This window comes from Oncorhynchus nerka, linkage group LG14 (genome assembly GCF_034236695.1).
Source record: "Oncorhynchus nerka isolate Pitt River linkage group LG14, Oner_Uvic_2.0, whole genome shotgun sequence".
In the NCBI taxonomy this organism is placed as follows: domain Eukaryota; kingdom Metazoa; phylum Chordata; class Actinopteri; order Salmoniformes; family Salmonidae; genus Oncorhynchus; species Oncorhynchus nerka.
The window spans coordinates 32,233,431-32,251,202 of NC_088409.1; the positions used below are offsets into that span (position 1 = coordinate 32,233,431).

At 41.2% G+C, this 17,772-nt stretch overlaps 1 protein-coding gene across 2 annotated transcripts in view; it reads right to left on the reverse strand.

Annotated features, from left to right (window-relative positions):
• The window catches only part of LOC115140899 (glutamate receptor ionotropic, kainate 2-like), a 328,356-nt gene that overhangs the window by 145,218 nt on the left and 165,366 nt on the right, over window positions 1-17,772 (reverse strand). For both annotated transcript variants that reach the window (XM_065028000.1, XM_065028001.1), the window contains exons 9-10: window positions 10,171-10,278; window positions 9,095-9,208 (exon numbers count right to left, since the gene is read on the reverse strand). In XM_065028000.1, the coding sequence (XP_064884072.1) occupies window positions 9,095-9,208; window positions 10,171-10,278 (222 nt within the window). The remainder of the gene's footprint in view (window positions 1-9,094; window positions 9,209-10,170; window positions 10,279-17,772) is intronic.

A 17,772-nucleotide genomic window follows, 5' to 3' on the forward strand; every position in this document is an offset into this window, starting at 1 on the left:
ATGCCGAGTGGTATAACTGATTGCTTTGGTTTGGTGAGATTATTCTCTGACCACGACAACAATCTTCAGTCAGGGAATTGAAAGGGATCAATAATATAGCCGACTAGCCCAATGATCTGCTATCCAACTCAAAGAGATCTCTTTCTCTCTCGTTCTCCCCCTCTCTTCCTCTCTCTCCATCACTTTCTGTCTTCCTCACTATCTTCCTCTCCTGTCTCCTGTATTGGTCCTTTTAAACATTCCCACCCTCTCTATCTATCTATAGACCTTATCAGCAGCTCTCCTCCCTCCTCCTCTCTCTGTTTGTAACCTAGTCAGAGGAGTGGTGAGGAGCCAGCTAAAAAAAAGAGGGTGTTCAAGGGCATAAAGGTGCGATGCATGATGGGTAGTCTGGCAAAGCCACCTGAAGTTTAACTTTGAAGCAGACACGGCCTCAGAAACTATTTGATGTACAGTATTTGAAAGGAGGAAAGATTTAGTAAACCAATTAAGAACATCTAGACGAGAGAGAGAGAGAGAGAGAGAGAGAGAGAGAGAGAGAGGAGAGAGAGAGAGAGAGAGAGAGAGGGGACACTGACAAAGGTGACTGAAAAGCTACTATAAACCTAACAGAGAACTAAACATTTTACGTTTAAAGTAAATACCCTGCTGTAGCCCTTTCATGCAGTCAAATGACTAGTGGCCTCTTGTGGAATGTTATTCATTTATACACTACTGTTCAAAAGTTTGGGTCACTTATAAATGTCCTTGTTGTTGTAAGAAAAGCACATTTAAAAAAAAAAACATCAGCATTTGTGGGTTCGTTTACAGGCTCAAAATGGCCAGAAAAAAATAACTTTCTCCTGAAACTCGTCAATCTATTCTTGTTCTGAGAAATGAAGGCTGCTCCAGATATTCAACTAGTCTAAAGAAAGCCAGTTTTATTGCTTCTTTAATCAGAACAACAGTTTTCAGCTGTGTTAATATAATTGCAAAAGGGTTTTCTAATGATCAGTTAGCCTTTTAAAATTATAAACTTGGATTAGCTAACACAATCTGCCATTGGAACACAGGAGTGATGGTTGCTGATAATGGGCCTCTGCACTCCTATGTAGATATTCCATAAAAAATCTGCTGTTTCCAGCTACAATAGTCATTTACAACATTAACAACGTCTACACTGTATTTCTGATGAATTTGATGTTATTTTAATGGACAAAAGTTTTTCGTTTTTCTTTCAAAAACAAGGACATTTCTAAGCAACCCCAAACTTTTACACTGTAGGGTATATATATATATTTTGTTTGACAGCCGGAAATCTGGTGTTTCTACGTCAAACAGTTTTGTTACATTTCAGTCTTCTGTGATGTACTTAACGTGTATTATTGGGACGCAAACAAAAACAATTATACATTTCAACTCTATATCTGACATGGTACAGGTTTCTCTTTTTAAGCCCATAACCATGTGTGTGAGGTGTATACTTTCCATTCAAAGTAGATTTGTTTAACACTACCAAGAAACATTCTGTGTGACCCTGATTTAGCCCACTGCAGTAAAAGGTTCAAATCAAATCAAATGTTATTGGTCACATACACATGGTTAGCAGAAGTTAATGCAAGTGTAGCGAAATGCTTGTGCTTCTAGTTCCGACCATGCAGTAATATCTAACAAGTAATCTAACAATTTCATAACAACTACCTTTTACACACAAGTGTAAAGGAATGAATAAGAATATGCACATATAAATATATGGATGAGCGATGGCCGAACGGCATAGGCAAGATGCAGTAGATGGTATAGAGTACAGTATATACAGTGGGGCAAAAAAGTATTTAATTAGCCACCAATTGTGCAAGTTCTCCCACTTAAAAAGATGATAGAGGCCTGTAATTTTCATCATAGGTACACTTCAACTAAAACAGAAAATCATAATTGTAGGATTTTTATTGAATTTATTTGCAAAGCCAAATTTCTTCAGCCTCCGAGGTTGAAGAGGCGCTGTTGCGCCTTCTTCACCACACTGTCTGTGTGGGTGGACCAATTCAGTTTGTCCGTGATGTGTACCCCGAGGAACTTAACATTTTCAACCTTCTCCACTACTGTCCCGTCGATGTGGATAGGGGGGTGCTCCCTCTGCGGTGTCCTGAAGTCCACAATCATCTCCTTTGTTTTGCTGACGTTGAGTGTGAGGTTATTTTCCTGACACCACACTCCGAGGGCCCTCACCTCCTCCCTTTAGGCCGTCTTGTCGTTGTTGGTAATCAAGCCTACTACTGCAAACTTGATGATTGAGTTGGAGGCGTACATGTTCACGCAGTCATGGGTGAACAGGGAGTACAGGAGAGGGCTGAGAACGCACCCTTGTGGGGCCCCAGTTTTGAGGATCAGCAGGGTGGAGTTGCTTCCTACCCTCACCACCTGGTGGCGTCCCGTCAGAAAGTCCAGGACCCAGTTGCACAGGGCGGGGTCGAGACCCAGAATCTCGAGCTTAACGAGTTTGGAGGGTGAACAGCATTCTCAATGAACAGCATTCTTACATAGGTATTCCTCTTGTCCAGATGGGTTAGGGCAGTGTGATTGTGATTGCATCGTCTGTGGACCTATTGGGGCGGTAAGCAAATTGGAGTGGGTCTAGGGTGTAAGGTAGGGTGGAGGTGATAGGATCCTTGACTAGTCTCTCAAAGGACTCCATGATGACGGAAGTGAGTGCTACGTGGCGATAGTCGTTTAGCTCAGATACTTTAGCTTTCTTGGGAACAGGAACAATGGTGGCCCTCTGTTGTGGTTCTGTTAAGAAGGCAGATCCACATCCTCTCATACAACAAAGATAGGGGCTAACGAGTAGTCAACAATAATTACCAATGTAAATCATTCACCCATGAGGACATCAATTGTAACATACATGAATGCTCCAGTATGCTAATTGAGTCGTTTGTAATGGACTTGGACAGGCCTTTAGCCCCCTCCCACTGTTAGACATAAACTGTAATCTCCTCTCTCTGAATAGACCTCTTTCTCAGTGCTGCCATGTTTTTCAATGGAATATGTATTATCTAGCACAATGAGCACAATGTAGCTATTGTCAGCCCGTTAGCAGCGTATAACCTCTCACCTTCTGTCAACTGTGAAAGAGTGTAATTATCATAAACAGGCAGTGGGCCATTAACACCTAACACTGTTTTATTAGTCTGTCTGTCTGTCTGTCTGTCTGTCTGTCTGTCTGTCTGTCTGTCTGTCTGTCTGTCTGTCTGTCTGTCTGTCTGTCTGTCTGTCTGTTTGTCTGTCTGTCTGTCTGCCTGCCTGTCTGCCTGTCTGCCTGTCTGTCTGGACAACAAATGAAAGTATTATACAGCACTTGTTATTTTCAATGTGGTCCTGAATACATTCTGAGGGAAATGTTCTTCCCTGGAAATTGAATTATGAGCGGATAACAGTGCTTTAATCCCAATTAATCGTATAAACACAGTGTCTGTGTATGCGTGCCTGCGTGCGCATGTGTTTGTGCAGGCACGCTTTGTGTGTGTGTGTGTGTGGGGGGGGCTGAGGTCAGAACCACAGGAAGTGTCTGACAACGTTACACGCTAGCTACACGCTCGCGACCTGCTACATGTGGAAGGTCTGGCATGCCACCTCCTGATCCTGTCTCGTGTTGTGATCCCCCGCAGATGGAGAACTAGAAGCATCTTTCATTTCAAACAGTGGGGGAGGCAAGAAAATCTAAACAGACTAGCTAGCTATCTCTGTATAGCAAAGCTTATTAAAGTACTTCTGTATTTATACTGCTGATCTGGAGAGTCACTCACCCTTGAATGCAAAATCACCTAGATTCTTCTAAAATGTAATATGTGACCCAATGAAAATAATGTGTCCCAATGATGCTGACTCATTCGAGCATTTATTTTAGTTTTATAATGATTGGGCCAGTATGCTACGAGGCTACCGCCTAGAGCAAAGAACAAAGAGAACCCACTCAGTGCTCTCTACGTGTCATGTAGAGTCATGGAAGACTTCCCATAGGCTCACTGTTTAATCAAAGTTTAACTCGAAGAATCTGAAATGGTCAAAAAAGAAATAGTGATGAACATTTCTGAAATACCCAAATAATACAACCAATATGCTGTTTATGAAATATATTTGACATAATTCTGATTTCAAAGTCAATTAGTGAAGATAAATAGTTGCTTGAATGTATGTACCTTTAAAAGTCATGAAGAGTGTATGAAGACATTGAAAAGTTGACTGGTCTATTCATTTATTTAGATCCCCTTTACCTGTTACCTTAGTAACGACTCCTTATCCTTGGGGCCTTGATAAGCACTGTGAAAAATCAGATTCCGCTATATGGGGAAAAGGGTATATTATATAATGAAAACAAAACTGATTCATTCTCTCTCCTCTCTCTCTCTCTCTCTCTCTCTCTCTCTCTCTCTCGGGAGCCCGACAGAGCGTGTATGGATTTGTACCTTTTAATTCAACCCGATCGGCGACTCATATATCCCGCAACTGTAGTAAATAAAAGTCAACATCAAATTCTGTTTCAATTAAAAGTTCTTTATGTCTGGCATACTAAATACCTATTGGCAGAGATGAGCCCTTCCAACAAGGGAAACAAGGCTATAAGAGGTGTGATCTGTTGGCGTGCACTACTACGATTGGTTCCAGGGTGTGATTCTTCGTGTTGTATGTATGTAACGTGTCAGAGAAGAAGCCTTTTCACATCAGCTGCACCATTTCTAAAGTGAAAAGGAGCATAGTGCAACCTTATCCGTAGCAAAATCTCACATGTGTGATGTGGAGTCATGGTACACATAGGACTACTGCCAAACCAAAGTTGGACACTTATAGTTAGAAGTGGTCAAACTAGAAAGGATGATGTACAACTTTAAAATAATCAACTAATACTACAAAAAGCCTATTTATGAAAATTACATATTTATACAAAAGTATGTGGACACCCCTTCAAATTAGTGGATTCGGCTATTTCAGCAACAGGTGTATGAAATCGAGCACACAGCCATGCGATCTCCATAGACAAACATTCACAGTAGAATGGCCTTACTGCAGAGCTCAGTGACTTTCAATGTGCACCGTCATGGGATGTTACCTCTCCAACAAGTCAGTTTGACTAATTCCTGCCCTCCTCGAGCAGCCATTGTCATCTGTAAGTGCTGTTATTGTGAAGTGGAAATGTTTAGGAGCAACAATGGCTCAGCTGCGAAGTGGAAGGCCACACAAGCTCACAGGACTGCCGAATGCTGAAACACATTGCGCATAAAAATTGTCTGTCCTCGATTGCAACACTCACTACCGAGATCCAAACTGCTTCTGGAAAGAACATCAGCACAAGAACCGTTCATCGGGAGCTTCAAGAAATGGGTTTCCATGGCCGAGCAACCGCACACAAGCCTAACATCATCATGCGCAATGCCAAGCATCGGCTGGAGTGGTGTTAAGCTCACCACCATTGGACTCTGGAGCAGTGGAAAGGCATTCTCTGGAGTGATGAATCACGCTTCACCATCTGGCAGTCCGACGGACGAATCTGGGTTTGGCGGATGCCCGGAGAACGGTACCTGGCCAGATGCATAGTGCCAACTGTAAAGTTTGGTGGAGGAGGAATAATGGTCTGGGGCTGTTTTTCATTGTTTGGGCTAGGCCCCTTAGTTCCAGTTGAAGGGAAATCTTAACACTACACTATACAATCAAATCAAACTTTACTTGTCACATGCGCCGAATACAACATGCTTACTTACAAGTCCTTAACCAACAGTGCAGTTCAATATTTAGTTTATTTACCAAATAAACTAAAGTAAAAAATAACAAAAAGTAACACAATAACGAGGCTATGTACAGGAGTCAATGTGGGTACAGGTCAGTCGAAGTAATTTGTACATGTAGGTAGGGGTGAAGTGACTATGCATAGACAATTAACAGCGAGTAGCAGCAGTACAAAAACGAATGGGGGGGGTCAATGTAAATAATCTGGTGGGCATTTGATTAATTGTTCAGCGGTCATATGGCTTGGGGGTAGAAGATGTTAAGGAGCTTTTGGTTCTAGACTTGGCGCTCCGCTACCGCTACCGTAAGGTAGCAGAGAAAACATTCTAATGACTTCGGTGACTGGAGTCTTTGACAATTTTGGGATTTCCTCTGACACCGCCTAGTATATAGGTCCTGAATGGTAGGAAACTTGGCCCCAGTGATGTACTGGGCCGTACTACCATCTGTAGCACCTAACGGTCAGATGCCGAGCAGTTACCATACCAGGCGGTGATGCAACCGGTCAGGTTGCTCTCGATGGTGCAGCTGTAGAAGCTTTTGACGATCTGGGGACCAATGGCATTCTGGATGATTCTGTGATTCTGTGTTGCAACAGTTTGGGGAAGGCCCTTTCCTGCTTCAGCATAACAATGCCTTATCCCCATTGAAAACCTTTGTGATGAATTGGAACGCAGACTGTGAGCCAGGCCAAATCGACCCAACATCAGCACCCGACCTCTCTAATGCTCTTGTGGCTGAATGGAAGCAAGTTCCTGCAGCAATGTTCCAACATCTAGTGGAAAACCTTCCCAGAAGAGTGGATGCTGCTATAGCAACAAATGGGGGACCAACTCCATATTAATGCCCATGATTTTGGAATGAGTGTCAACATAATTTTGGTCATCTAGTCTATATTTGAAACAAGTTTGATTTCAAGGAGGAGCCATGAAGTGTATGAAAAGACAAAGAAATAAAGTAAATAAGCTTGAAAGGTTGATTTGTCTATTCTTTTCTTTAGATTCCCATTACCTGTTACCTTAGTAACAACTCCTTACCCTTGGAGCCTTGATTCCGCTGAACGGGGAAAATAGCTTAGAATACAATGCATATATAGCTGATCCCCCAGCCATTGCATGTGTGCAGAGCCAGAGAGACGTGTTTGACAGATGATGGGTAGAACAGGTTATCAACAGGATATAGTGTTGCACTCGCTACTTATGGTTGATTATACCGTCATTTAGCTTAATGAACCTTTACAGTAGTTATTTGTCAGTGTGAGGTAATTATTGAGTTTTTCACATCTGTCTCATTCATGATCATTATTATACTGTGAGTCTTGTTTGCATTGCTTGTGTGAGCGTGTGTAACACAAAGATAACACTAAGGTTAGAAGCACAGATCTAGACCTGGGCACAACATATTCATATTAAGTCTAACTTTCATGTTTAAATTGCCAATGGAAGTTCTTCTCTCTCTCTCTCTCTCTCTCTCTCTCTCTCTCTCTCTCTCTCTCTCTCTCTGAGAAAGAGATTAAGTAAAAGAGTTGGAGAACATATTGGGAGGGATCTTGGACCATTCCTTCATACAGAATCCTTCCAGATATCCTTTGTCTGCGCTTATGGACTGCCCTCTTCAATTCAAACCACAGGTTTTGATAATGCTAAAAAGTCATCTAATTCATGCAGTTGCAGTAAACCAGTTGTGAAATACTACAACTTCTTGGGCATACTGTGACATTAACCACCAGTATAATACCAGTATGAGGTCTTAGAAGTACTGTCAATTTAACTACCAGTCTATTACCAATATGAGGTCTTGACAAAATGGCCAAAACTCTTTTGATTAGTTCAGATCTCTGAGGCATTGAAAACTAATTACAGCTCCACCTTTTAAAGAGGGGCTTGTAAATCCTTCAGTCTGGCATGAAGAAAATGAAGAGAAGTTGGATAAAAGTGTGCATCAATCAAATGTAACAAACCCAATTATTGTCAGCCCTCCCTCTTTTCTCTTCCCCTCAAAGGCAGCCGAGATCTCCCCATGACTCAATCCTGATGCACCAATTACAGACATTTAGATTCTTAACTAATAACAGCAATTCAATCAGAGCACAGTGGCAGCATGCATGGGAGAGGTAAGGCAAGCGCAGCACGGGATAAATAATGACAAACCGCAATTTGGTTGATATTGTTATTTTTACGCTCTGGTTCTTAATAATAGGATCGTAAATTGCCTTAACTTTCTTGATTCTAGAAGCTTCCTGTTTAGTCGTGATGAGTCAATTGTGGCGGGCTCTGATATGGTTTTCAGATGGAGGAGATAGGAGGGATGGATTCGTTGTGTAGCCTACAGAATCCCTACAGCACCAGAGCAGACTTTCTTTGCAACTCACAGACAACTCCACCCCAACAGATAGACACCACAGGATGTGGAGTGATACGCCCTGTCACGTCTGCTCCTCCCCTCCGGCATACGACGTCGCCAGAGTACTAACCACTGGTTCTGGGATTCATCATTACGCACACCTGGCACTCATCATTACGCACACCTGTGTATCATTATGATTCACACCTGGTCTCCATTACCTTCATATGTCACTCTCCTATGTTCACTCACCAGTTGGTATTGTTCTTGTGTATCGGCATACTGCCTTATGTTAGTGTCGTGTTCTTGGTTTTATTGTTGTATTAAAACGTTTCACCTGCTTCCTACTCACCGCCCCATCATTACACACTCATCATTGAAGCTAAGATTTTTGTATAAATCTTCTATACACAGGATGTTTATAGTGCTTTTCTAAAATGACAAAGATGGTTGGATGAAGCCTGAGTAAGTACAGCTGTGAGTTGGTCTGTGTGACTCATAGAGAAGCATTAGAGATCCTAGGGCACTCTTTAACTTCCCCTGAATGTCTGGGTTTAACATCACTGGGTAGAGAAACAACTCCTCAATAGAGGGACTAATAAAATGCGAGAGAGAGAGCCTTAAACCAGGAAATCGTATTGGACAATCAATCAGCCAATTAGCCCTGCCTGAAACTGTTCTCAACCAATTGGAAAGGGACCTCTCCACAGCAGTGAAGTGAAGTGTGGACTGGTAATTTAAAAGTGGTGTACTTTCGGCTACTTTCATTCAATTCGCTCACAGGCCGACAACCATCCTAAGAAATTCAAGTGGATCAATTTTCAAAGAAAATGGCCTAAAAACTAAAAAGGAATATCACCTTTTCCAAGGAGTCAATTAAGTCTTAGAGCAGTTCTGGGCATTCATAATCACTTATGTAGACATGGTAGAACTCTGTTATAGCACCCAGCTGACAGTTAGTACAGCAATTTAAGTTCTCTATGGTACTTACCAGTATGGTGGAGACAACTAGAGATCTGTTGGCTAAGGAATCTGTGACATTGGATGTCTTCCCTTTCTGGTGGTCTGTCATGTTCAAGCCACTAGGAGGGTCCCATGTTCCAATCTGAGGGGGAAAACACAGAAAAACATTAGCATTTAGTGCACTTCAGTTATATCTTCCATACAGAAAAACTGTTCAGGGGAGAGTGTGTCTATGAGAAAATATGATGGGAGGTGCGTTATTACAAACACGCACCCACCCACACACACACACACACACACACACACACACACACAAACACACAGACACATATACACACACACAGAGACACACACACATGACACACACACAGACACACACACACACACTCCTCTTCCACAGAGTGCTAGAGGCAGATCCTGATCCTAGATCAACTCGTATATCTCATCCCGCAGGTTAAGAGTTAAGAGTTCAACCTGCTGTCAGCTGTGTCCTAAAGGTGCTGGAGAATTCTGGGAATGTGTGCTTGAGCTGAAGAGGTGGAGTACTGAGTGTGTGTGTGTGCATGTGAGTGAGTGTGTAAGGAGGGGTTGGTGGAAGCAGCAAGAAGAGGAGGAGGAGGAGAGGGGCGAGCCTGCAGGGGCCTCTCATCCTGGCGGTGTTATTATCTTAACCACTACAGGGCTTCTCATCTCAGCGGACACTCTGCTCTGCAGCACCAACCCACTACAGCCACAACAGCCCTGCTCCTCTCTCTGATGCCCACTACTGAGGCCTTAGAGATGGCTGCTTTGTAATTGCAAATCAACTGTTTAATTCAGTCTTCATGAGGTTGGAGGGCTCCTGAAGGTTTTTTCATGAATCGAGTAAATTATTCATGGAGGCGCAGACACACGCCACAGAGAGAGACAAGGAGGTCAGGAGCATCTGAGAGGCACACACAGGGGAGCATGTGTGTAAGGAGGGTGTGTGTGTGTGGGTTGGTGCTTGGATCTGCTGTGTTGGCAAGCTTTCTTTAATGAATTATCTCCTCCATAGACGTGCACACATGGTCATGTATTATAAACATGCACACTCAAACACACACACACACACTCCCCTAGTACCTTCTCCAGTCCATCCTCCTTCAGACTAATCACATCCAGGTCAAAGTCTGTCCTCAAGCCGTTGGTTCTGTTGAAAGTGATCCGCCCAGTCAAGCCATCCCAGTGGGCCTGGAGGAGAGAAAGAGAGAGGGATCGGAAGCGAGAGAGGGAGGAAGGAAGGGAGGAGAGACAGAAAAAGAGAGAGAGAAAGCAAGAGTGAAAGGGAGAAAGGGATGGAGAGTGAGGAGAAAGAGATGGAGGAGGGAAAGAGAGATAGAGATTCATCATAACCAAAGAGCAAGAGGTCACAGGAGCTCACTCATTCTCAGCAAAATAGAGACATTCATTAGAGTTCACCTTTAAGCAAGGCGCACAAGCACACAAAGGTATGCTACAAACACACTCACACACACACACACACACAACACACACACACACACACACACACACACACACACACACACACACACACACACACACACACACACACACACACACACACACACACACACACACACACACACACACTGTATATTAATTATTAATACCACATACACAAACTCTATACAGCTTTCTCCAGGACACAGACGCTTTTTGGACGTAATTCTGATGGTTGCTTTAGTAACAGTGAGATAGTTATTACCCAATCTGTAACGATATAGGCACTGCTTTGGAATGCTGAAAATCAAGCATAAAAGGGGCCCTAAGCACTGAACTTGTCACACCCTGATTTGTTTCACCTGTCCTTGTGATTGTCTCTACCCCCTCCAAGTGTCGCTTATTTTACCCAGTGTATTTATTCCTGTGCTTCCTGTCTCTCTGTGCCAGTTCGTCTTGTATGTGTCCAAGTCAACCAGCGTTTTCCTTCGTTCTCCTGCTTTTTGCATTCTCCTTTTTCTAGTCCTCCTGGTTTTGACCCTTGCCTGTTTCTGGACTTTGTACCTGCCTGACCATTCTGCCTTTCTTGACCACGAGCCTGTCTGCCACTCTGTACCTCCTGGACTCTGATCTGGTTTTGACCTTTTTGCCTGTCCACGACCATTCTCTAGCCTGTCCACGACCATTCTCTAGCCTGTCCACGACCATTCTCTTGCCTGTCCACGACCATTCTCTTGCCTGTCCATGACCATTCTCTTGCCTGTCCACGACCATTCTCTTACCTGTCCACGACCATTCTCTTGCCTGTCCACGACCATTCTCTTGCCTGTCCACGACCATTCTCTAGCCTGTCCACGACCATTCTCTAGCCTGTCCACGACCATTCTCTTGCCTATCCACGACCATTCTCTAACCTGTCCACGACCATTCTCTAGCCTGTCCACGACCATTCTCTTGCCTGTCCACGACCATTCTCTAGCCTGTCCACGACCATTCTCTAGCCTGTCCACGACCATTCTCTTGCCTGTCCACGACCATTCTCTAGCCTGTCCACGACCATTCTCTAGCCTGTCCACGACCATTCTCTTGCCTGTCCACGACCATTCTCTAGCCTGTCCTCGGCCATTCTCTTGCCTACCCCTTTGGATTATTAAACATTGTAAGACTCCAACCATCTTCCTCCTGTGTCTGCATCTGGGTCTCACCTTGTGCCTTGATAGAACACTCTTGTGTTACATTGCATAGCAAATGTTGAATTCTGTGCCTTTTTCTTAGAGAAGCAGGAGCAACTGACTTAAAGCAAATGTTATTTCAGAAAGAACCTGTTGTATGACTCATCTAACGTCATGTTATTACAGGCTCATAAATGTCACATTGTTCCTCTACGTTGGGAAGAGAGAACTAGATGAAAGAAGATTGTGAATTTCCAAAAAATAACTACAATTACCTGCCTATGTTGGACATGGTTATATTGAAAATAACAGTGGAAATTGGTACCTTTGAATACATCTGTGTTAAATAGATATAGTATGTTAAGTGTAATGTTAGCCTGTGATTCAGTGATAGTGTAATGTTAGCCTGTGATTCAGTGATAGTGTAATGTTAGCCTGTCATACAGTGGTGATTCAGTAATAGTGTAATGTTAGCCTTTAATACAGTGGTGATTCAGTGATAGTGTAATGTTAGCCTTTAATACAGTGGTGATTCAGTAATAGTGTAATGTTAGCCTTTAATACAGTGGTGATTCAGTGATAGTGTAATGTTAGCCTGTGATTCAGTGATAGTGTAATGTTAGCCTTTCATACAGTGGTGATTCAGTAATAGTGTAATGTTAGCCTTTAATACAGTGGTGATTCAGTGATAGTGTAATGTTAGCCTTTAATACAGTGGTGATTCAGTAATAGTGTAATGTTAGCCTTTAATACAGTGGTGATTCAGTAATAGTGTAATGTTAGCCTGTGATTCAGTGATAGTGTAATGTTAGCCTGTCATACAGTGGTGATTCAGTAATAGTGTAATGTTAGCCTTTAATACAGTGGTGATTCAGTGATAGTGTACTGTTAGCCTTTAATACAGTGGTGATTCAGTAATAGTGTAATGTTAGCCTTTAATACAGTGGTGATTCAGTGATAGTGTAATGTTAGCCTGTCATACAGTGGTGATTCAGTAATAGTGTAATGTTAGCCTTTAATACAGTGGTGATTCAATGATAGTGTAATGTTAGCCTTTAATACAGTGGTGATTCAGTAATAGTGTAATGTTAGCCTTTAATACAGTGGTGATTCAGTGATAGTGTAATGTTAGCCTTTAATACAGTGGTGATTCAGTAATAGTGTAATGTTAGCCTTTAATACAGTGGTGATTCAGTAATAGTGTAATGTTAGCCTTTAATACAGTGGTGATTCAGTGATAGTGTACTGTTAGCCTTTAATACAGTGGTGATTCAGTAATAGTGTAATGTTAGCCTTTAATACAGTGGTGATTCAGTGATAGTGTAATGTTAGCCTGTGATTCAGTGATAGTGTAATGTTAGCCTTTCATACAGTGGTGATTCAGTAATAGTGTAATGTTAGCCTTTAATACAGTGGTGATTCAGTGATAGTGTAATGTTAGCCTTTAATACAGTGGTGATTCAGTAATAGTGTAATGTTAGCCTTTAATACAGTGGTGATTCAGTGATAGTGTACTGTTAGCCTTTAATACAGTGGTGATTCAGTAATAGTGTAATGTTAGCCTTTAATACAGTGGTGATTCAGTGATAGTGTAATGTTAGCCTGTGATTCAGTGATAGTGTAATGTTAGCCTTTCATACAGTGGTGATTCAGTAATAGTGTAATGTTAGCCTTTAATACAGTGGTGATTCAGTGATAGTGTAATGTTAGCCTTTCATACAGTGGTGATTCAGTAATAGTGTAATGTTAGCCTTTAATACAGTGGTGATTCAGTAATAGTGTAATGTTAGCCTTTAATACAGTGGTGATTCAGTGATAGTGTAATGTTAGCCTTTAATACAGTGGTGATTCAGTGATAGTGTAATGTTAGCCTTTCATACAGTGGTGATTCAGTAATAGTGTAATGTTAGCCTTTAATACAGTGGTGATTCAGTAATAGTGTAATGTTAGCCTTTAATACAGTGGTGATTCAGTGATAGTGTAATGTTAGCCTTTAATACAGTGGTGATTCAGTAATAGTGTAAGGTTAGCCTTTAATACAGTGGTGATTCAGTAATAGTGTAATGTTAGCCTTTAATACAGTGGTGATTCAGTGATAGTGTAATGTTAGCCTGTGATTCAGTGATAGTGTAATGTTAGCCTTTCATACAGTGGTGATTCAGTAATAGTGTAATGTTAGCCTTTAATACAGTGGTGATTCAGTGATAGTGTAATGTTAGCCTTTAATACAGTGGTGATTCAGTAATAGTGTAATGTTAGCCTTTAATACAGTGGTGATTCAGTAATAGTGTAATGTTAGCCTGTGATTCAGTGATAGTGTAATGTTAACCTTTCATACAGTGGTGATTCAGTAATAGTGTAATGTTAGCCTTTAATACAGTGGTGATTCAGTGATAGTGTAATGTTAGCCTTTAATACAGTGGTGATTCAGTAATAGTGTAATGTTAGCCTTTAATACAGTGGTGATTCAGTAATAGTGTAATGTTAGCCTGTGATTCAGTGATAGTGTAATGTTAGCCTGTCATACAGTGGTGATTCAGTAATAGTGTAATGTTAGCCTTTAATACAGTGGTGATTCAGTGATAGTGTACTGTTAGCCTTTAATACAGTGGTGATTCAGTGATAGTGTAATGTTAGCCTTTCATACAGTGGTGATTCAGTAATAGTGTAATGTTAGCCTTTAATACAGTGGTGATTCAGTGATAGTGTAATGTTAGCCTGTCATACAGTGGTGATTCAGTAATAGTGTAATGTTAGCCTTTAATACAGTGGTGATTCAATGATAGTGTAATGTTAGCCTTTAATACAGTGGTGATTCAGTAATAGTGTAATGTTAGCCTTTAATACAGTGGTGATTCAGTGATAGTGTAATGTTAGCCTTTAATACAGTGGTGATTCAGTAATAGTGTAATGTTAGCCTTTAATACAGTGGTGATTCAGTAATAGTGTAATGTTAGCCTGTGATTCAGTGATAGTGTAATGTTAGCCTTTCATACAGTGGTGATTCAGTAATAGTGTAATGTTAGCCTTTAATACAGTGGTGATTCAGTGATAGTGTAATGTTAGCCTTTCATACAGTGGTGATTCAGTAATAGTGTAATGTTAGCCTTTAATACAGTGGTGATTCAGTAATAGTGTAATGTTAGCCTTTAATACAGTGGTGATTCAGTGATAGTGTAATGTTAGCCTTTAATACAGTGGTGATTCAGTGATAGTGTAATGTTAGCCTTTCATACAGTGGTGATTCAGTAATAGTGTAATGTTAGCCTTTAATACAGTGGTGATTCAGTAATAGTGTAATGTTAGCCTTTAATACAGTGGTGATTCAGTGATAGTGTAATGTTAGCCTTTAATACAGTGGTGATTCAGTAATAGTGTAAGGTTAGCCTTTAATACAGTGGTGATTCAGTAATAGTGTAATGTTAGCCTTTAATACAGTGGTGATTCAGTGATAGTGTAATGTTAGCCTGTGATTCAGTGATAGTGTAATGTTAGCCTTTCATACAGTGGTGATTCAGTAATAGTGTAATGTTAGCCTTTAATACAGTGGTGATTCAGTGATAGTGTAATGTTAGCCTTTAATACAGTGGTGATTCAGTAATAGTGTAATGTTAGCCTTTAATACAGTGGTGATTCAGTAATAGTGTAATGTTAGCCTGTGATTCAGTGATAGTGTAATGTTAACCTTTCATACAGTGGTGATTCAGTAATAGTGTAATGTTAGCCTTTAATACAGTGGTGATTCAGTGATAGTGTAATGTTAGCCTTTAATACAGTGGTGATTCAGTAATAGTGTAATGTTAGCCTTTAATACAGTGGTGATTCAGTAATAGTGTAATGTTAGCCTGTGATTCAGTGATAGTGTAATGTTAGCCTGTCATACAGTGGTGATTCAGTAATAGTGTAATGTTAGCCTTTAATACAGTGGTGATTCAGTGATAGTGTACTGTTAGCCTTTAATACAGTGGTGATTCAGTGATAGTGTAATGTTAGCCTTTCATACAGTGGTGATTCAGTAATAGTGTAATGTTAGCCTTTAATACAGTGGTGATTCAGTGATAGTGTAATGTTAGCCTGTCATACAGTGGTGATTCAGTAATAGTGTAATGTTAGCCTTTAATACAGTGGTGATTCAATGATAGTGTAATGTTAGCCTTTAATACAGTGGTGATTCAGTAATAGTGTAATGTTAGCCTTTAATACAGTGGTGATTCAGTGATAGTGTAATGTTAGCCTTTAATACAGTGGTGATTCAGTAATAGTGTAATGTTAGCCTTTAATACAGTGGTGATTCAGTAATAGTGTAATGTTAGCCTTTAATACAGTGGTGATTCAGTGATAGTGTACTGTTAGCCTTTAATACAGTGGTGATTCAGTAATAGTGTAATGTTAGCCTTTAATACAGTGGTGATTCAGTGATAGTGTAATGTTAGCCTGTGATTCAGTGATAGTGTAATGTTAGCCTTTCATACAGTGGTGATTCAGTAATAGTGTAATGTTAGCCTTTAATACAGTGGTGATTCAGTGATAGTGTAATGTTAGCCTTTCATACAGTGGTGATTCAGTAATAGTGTAATGTTAGCCTTTAATACAGTGGTGATTCAGTAATAGTGTAATGTTAGCCTTTAATACAGTGGTGATTCAGTGATAGTGTAATGTTAGCCTTTAATACAGTGGTGATTCAGTGATAGTGTAATGTTTGCCTTTCATACAGTGGTGATTCAGTAATAGTGTAATGTTAGCCTTTAATACAGTGGTGATTCAGTAATAGTGTAATGTTAGCCTTTAATACAGTGGTGATTCAGTGATAGTGTAATGTTAGCCTTTAATACAGTGGTGATTCAGTAATAGTGTAAGGTTAGCCTTTAATACAGTGGTGATTCAGTAATAGTGTAATGTTAGCCTTTAATACAGTGGTGATTCAGTGATAGTGTAATGTTAGCCTTTAATACAGTGGTGATTCAGTGATAGTGTAATGTTAGCCTTTAATACAGTGGTGATTCAGTAATAGTGTAATGTTAGCCTTTAATACAGTGGTGATTCAGTGATAGTGTAATGTTAGCCTTTAATACAGTGGTGATTCAGTAATAGTGTAATGTTAGCCTTTAATACAGTGGTGATTCAGTGATAGTGTAATGTTAGCCTGTGATTCAGTGTAGGGAAAGGGGGATACCTAGTCAGTAGTACAACTGAATGTATTCAACTGAAATGTGTCTTCCGCATTTAACAAAACCCCTCTGAGTCAGAGAGGTGAGGGGGGCTGCCTTAGTCGACATCCACATCATCGGCGCCTGGGGAACAGTGGAATACCTGCCTTGCTCAGGGGCAGAACGACATATGTCAGTGTTAGCCTGTGATGCAGTGGCCAGGCAGTGATAGTTCAGTGTTAGCCTGTGATACAGTGGCCAGGCAGTGATAGTTCAGTGTTAGCCTGTGATGCAGTGGCCATGCAGTGATAGTTCAGTGTTAGCCTGTGATACAGTGGCCAGGCAGTGATAGTTCAGTGTTAGCCTGTGATACAGTGGCCATGCAGTGATAGTTCAGTGTTAGCCTGTGATACAGTGGCCAGGCAGTGATAGTTCAGTGTTAGCCTGTGATACAGTGGCCATGCAGTGATAATTCAGTGTTAGCCTGTGATACAGTGGCCATGCAGTGATAGTTCAGTGTTAGCCTGTGATACAGTGGCCAGGCAGTGATAGTTCAGTGTTAGCCTGTGATGCAGTGGCCATGCAGTGATAGTTCAGTGTTAGCCTGTGATACAGTGGCCAGGCAGTGATAGTTCAGTGTTAGCCTGTGATGCAGTGGCCATGCAGTGATAATTCAGTGTTAGCCTGTGATGCAGTGGCCATGCAGTGATAATTCAGTGTTAGCCTGTGATGCAGTGGCCATGCAGTGATAGTTCAGTGTTAGCCTGTGATACAGTGGCCATGCAGTGATAGTTCAGTGTTAGCCTGTGATACAGTGGCCATGCAGTGATAGTCCAGTGTTAGCCTGTGATACAGTGGCCATGCAGTGATAGTTCAGTGTTAGCCTGTGATACAGTGGCCAGGCAGTGATAGTTCAGTGTTAGCCT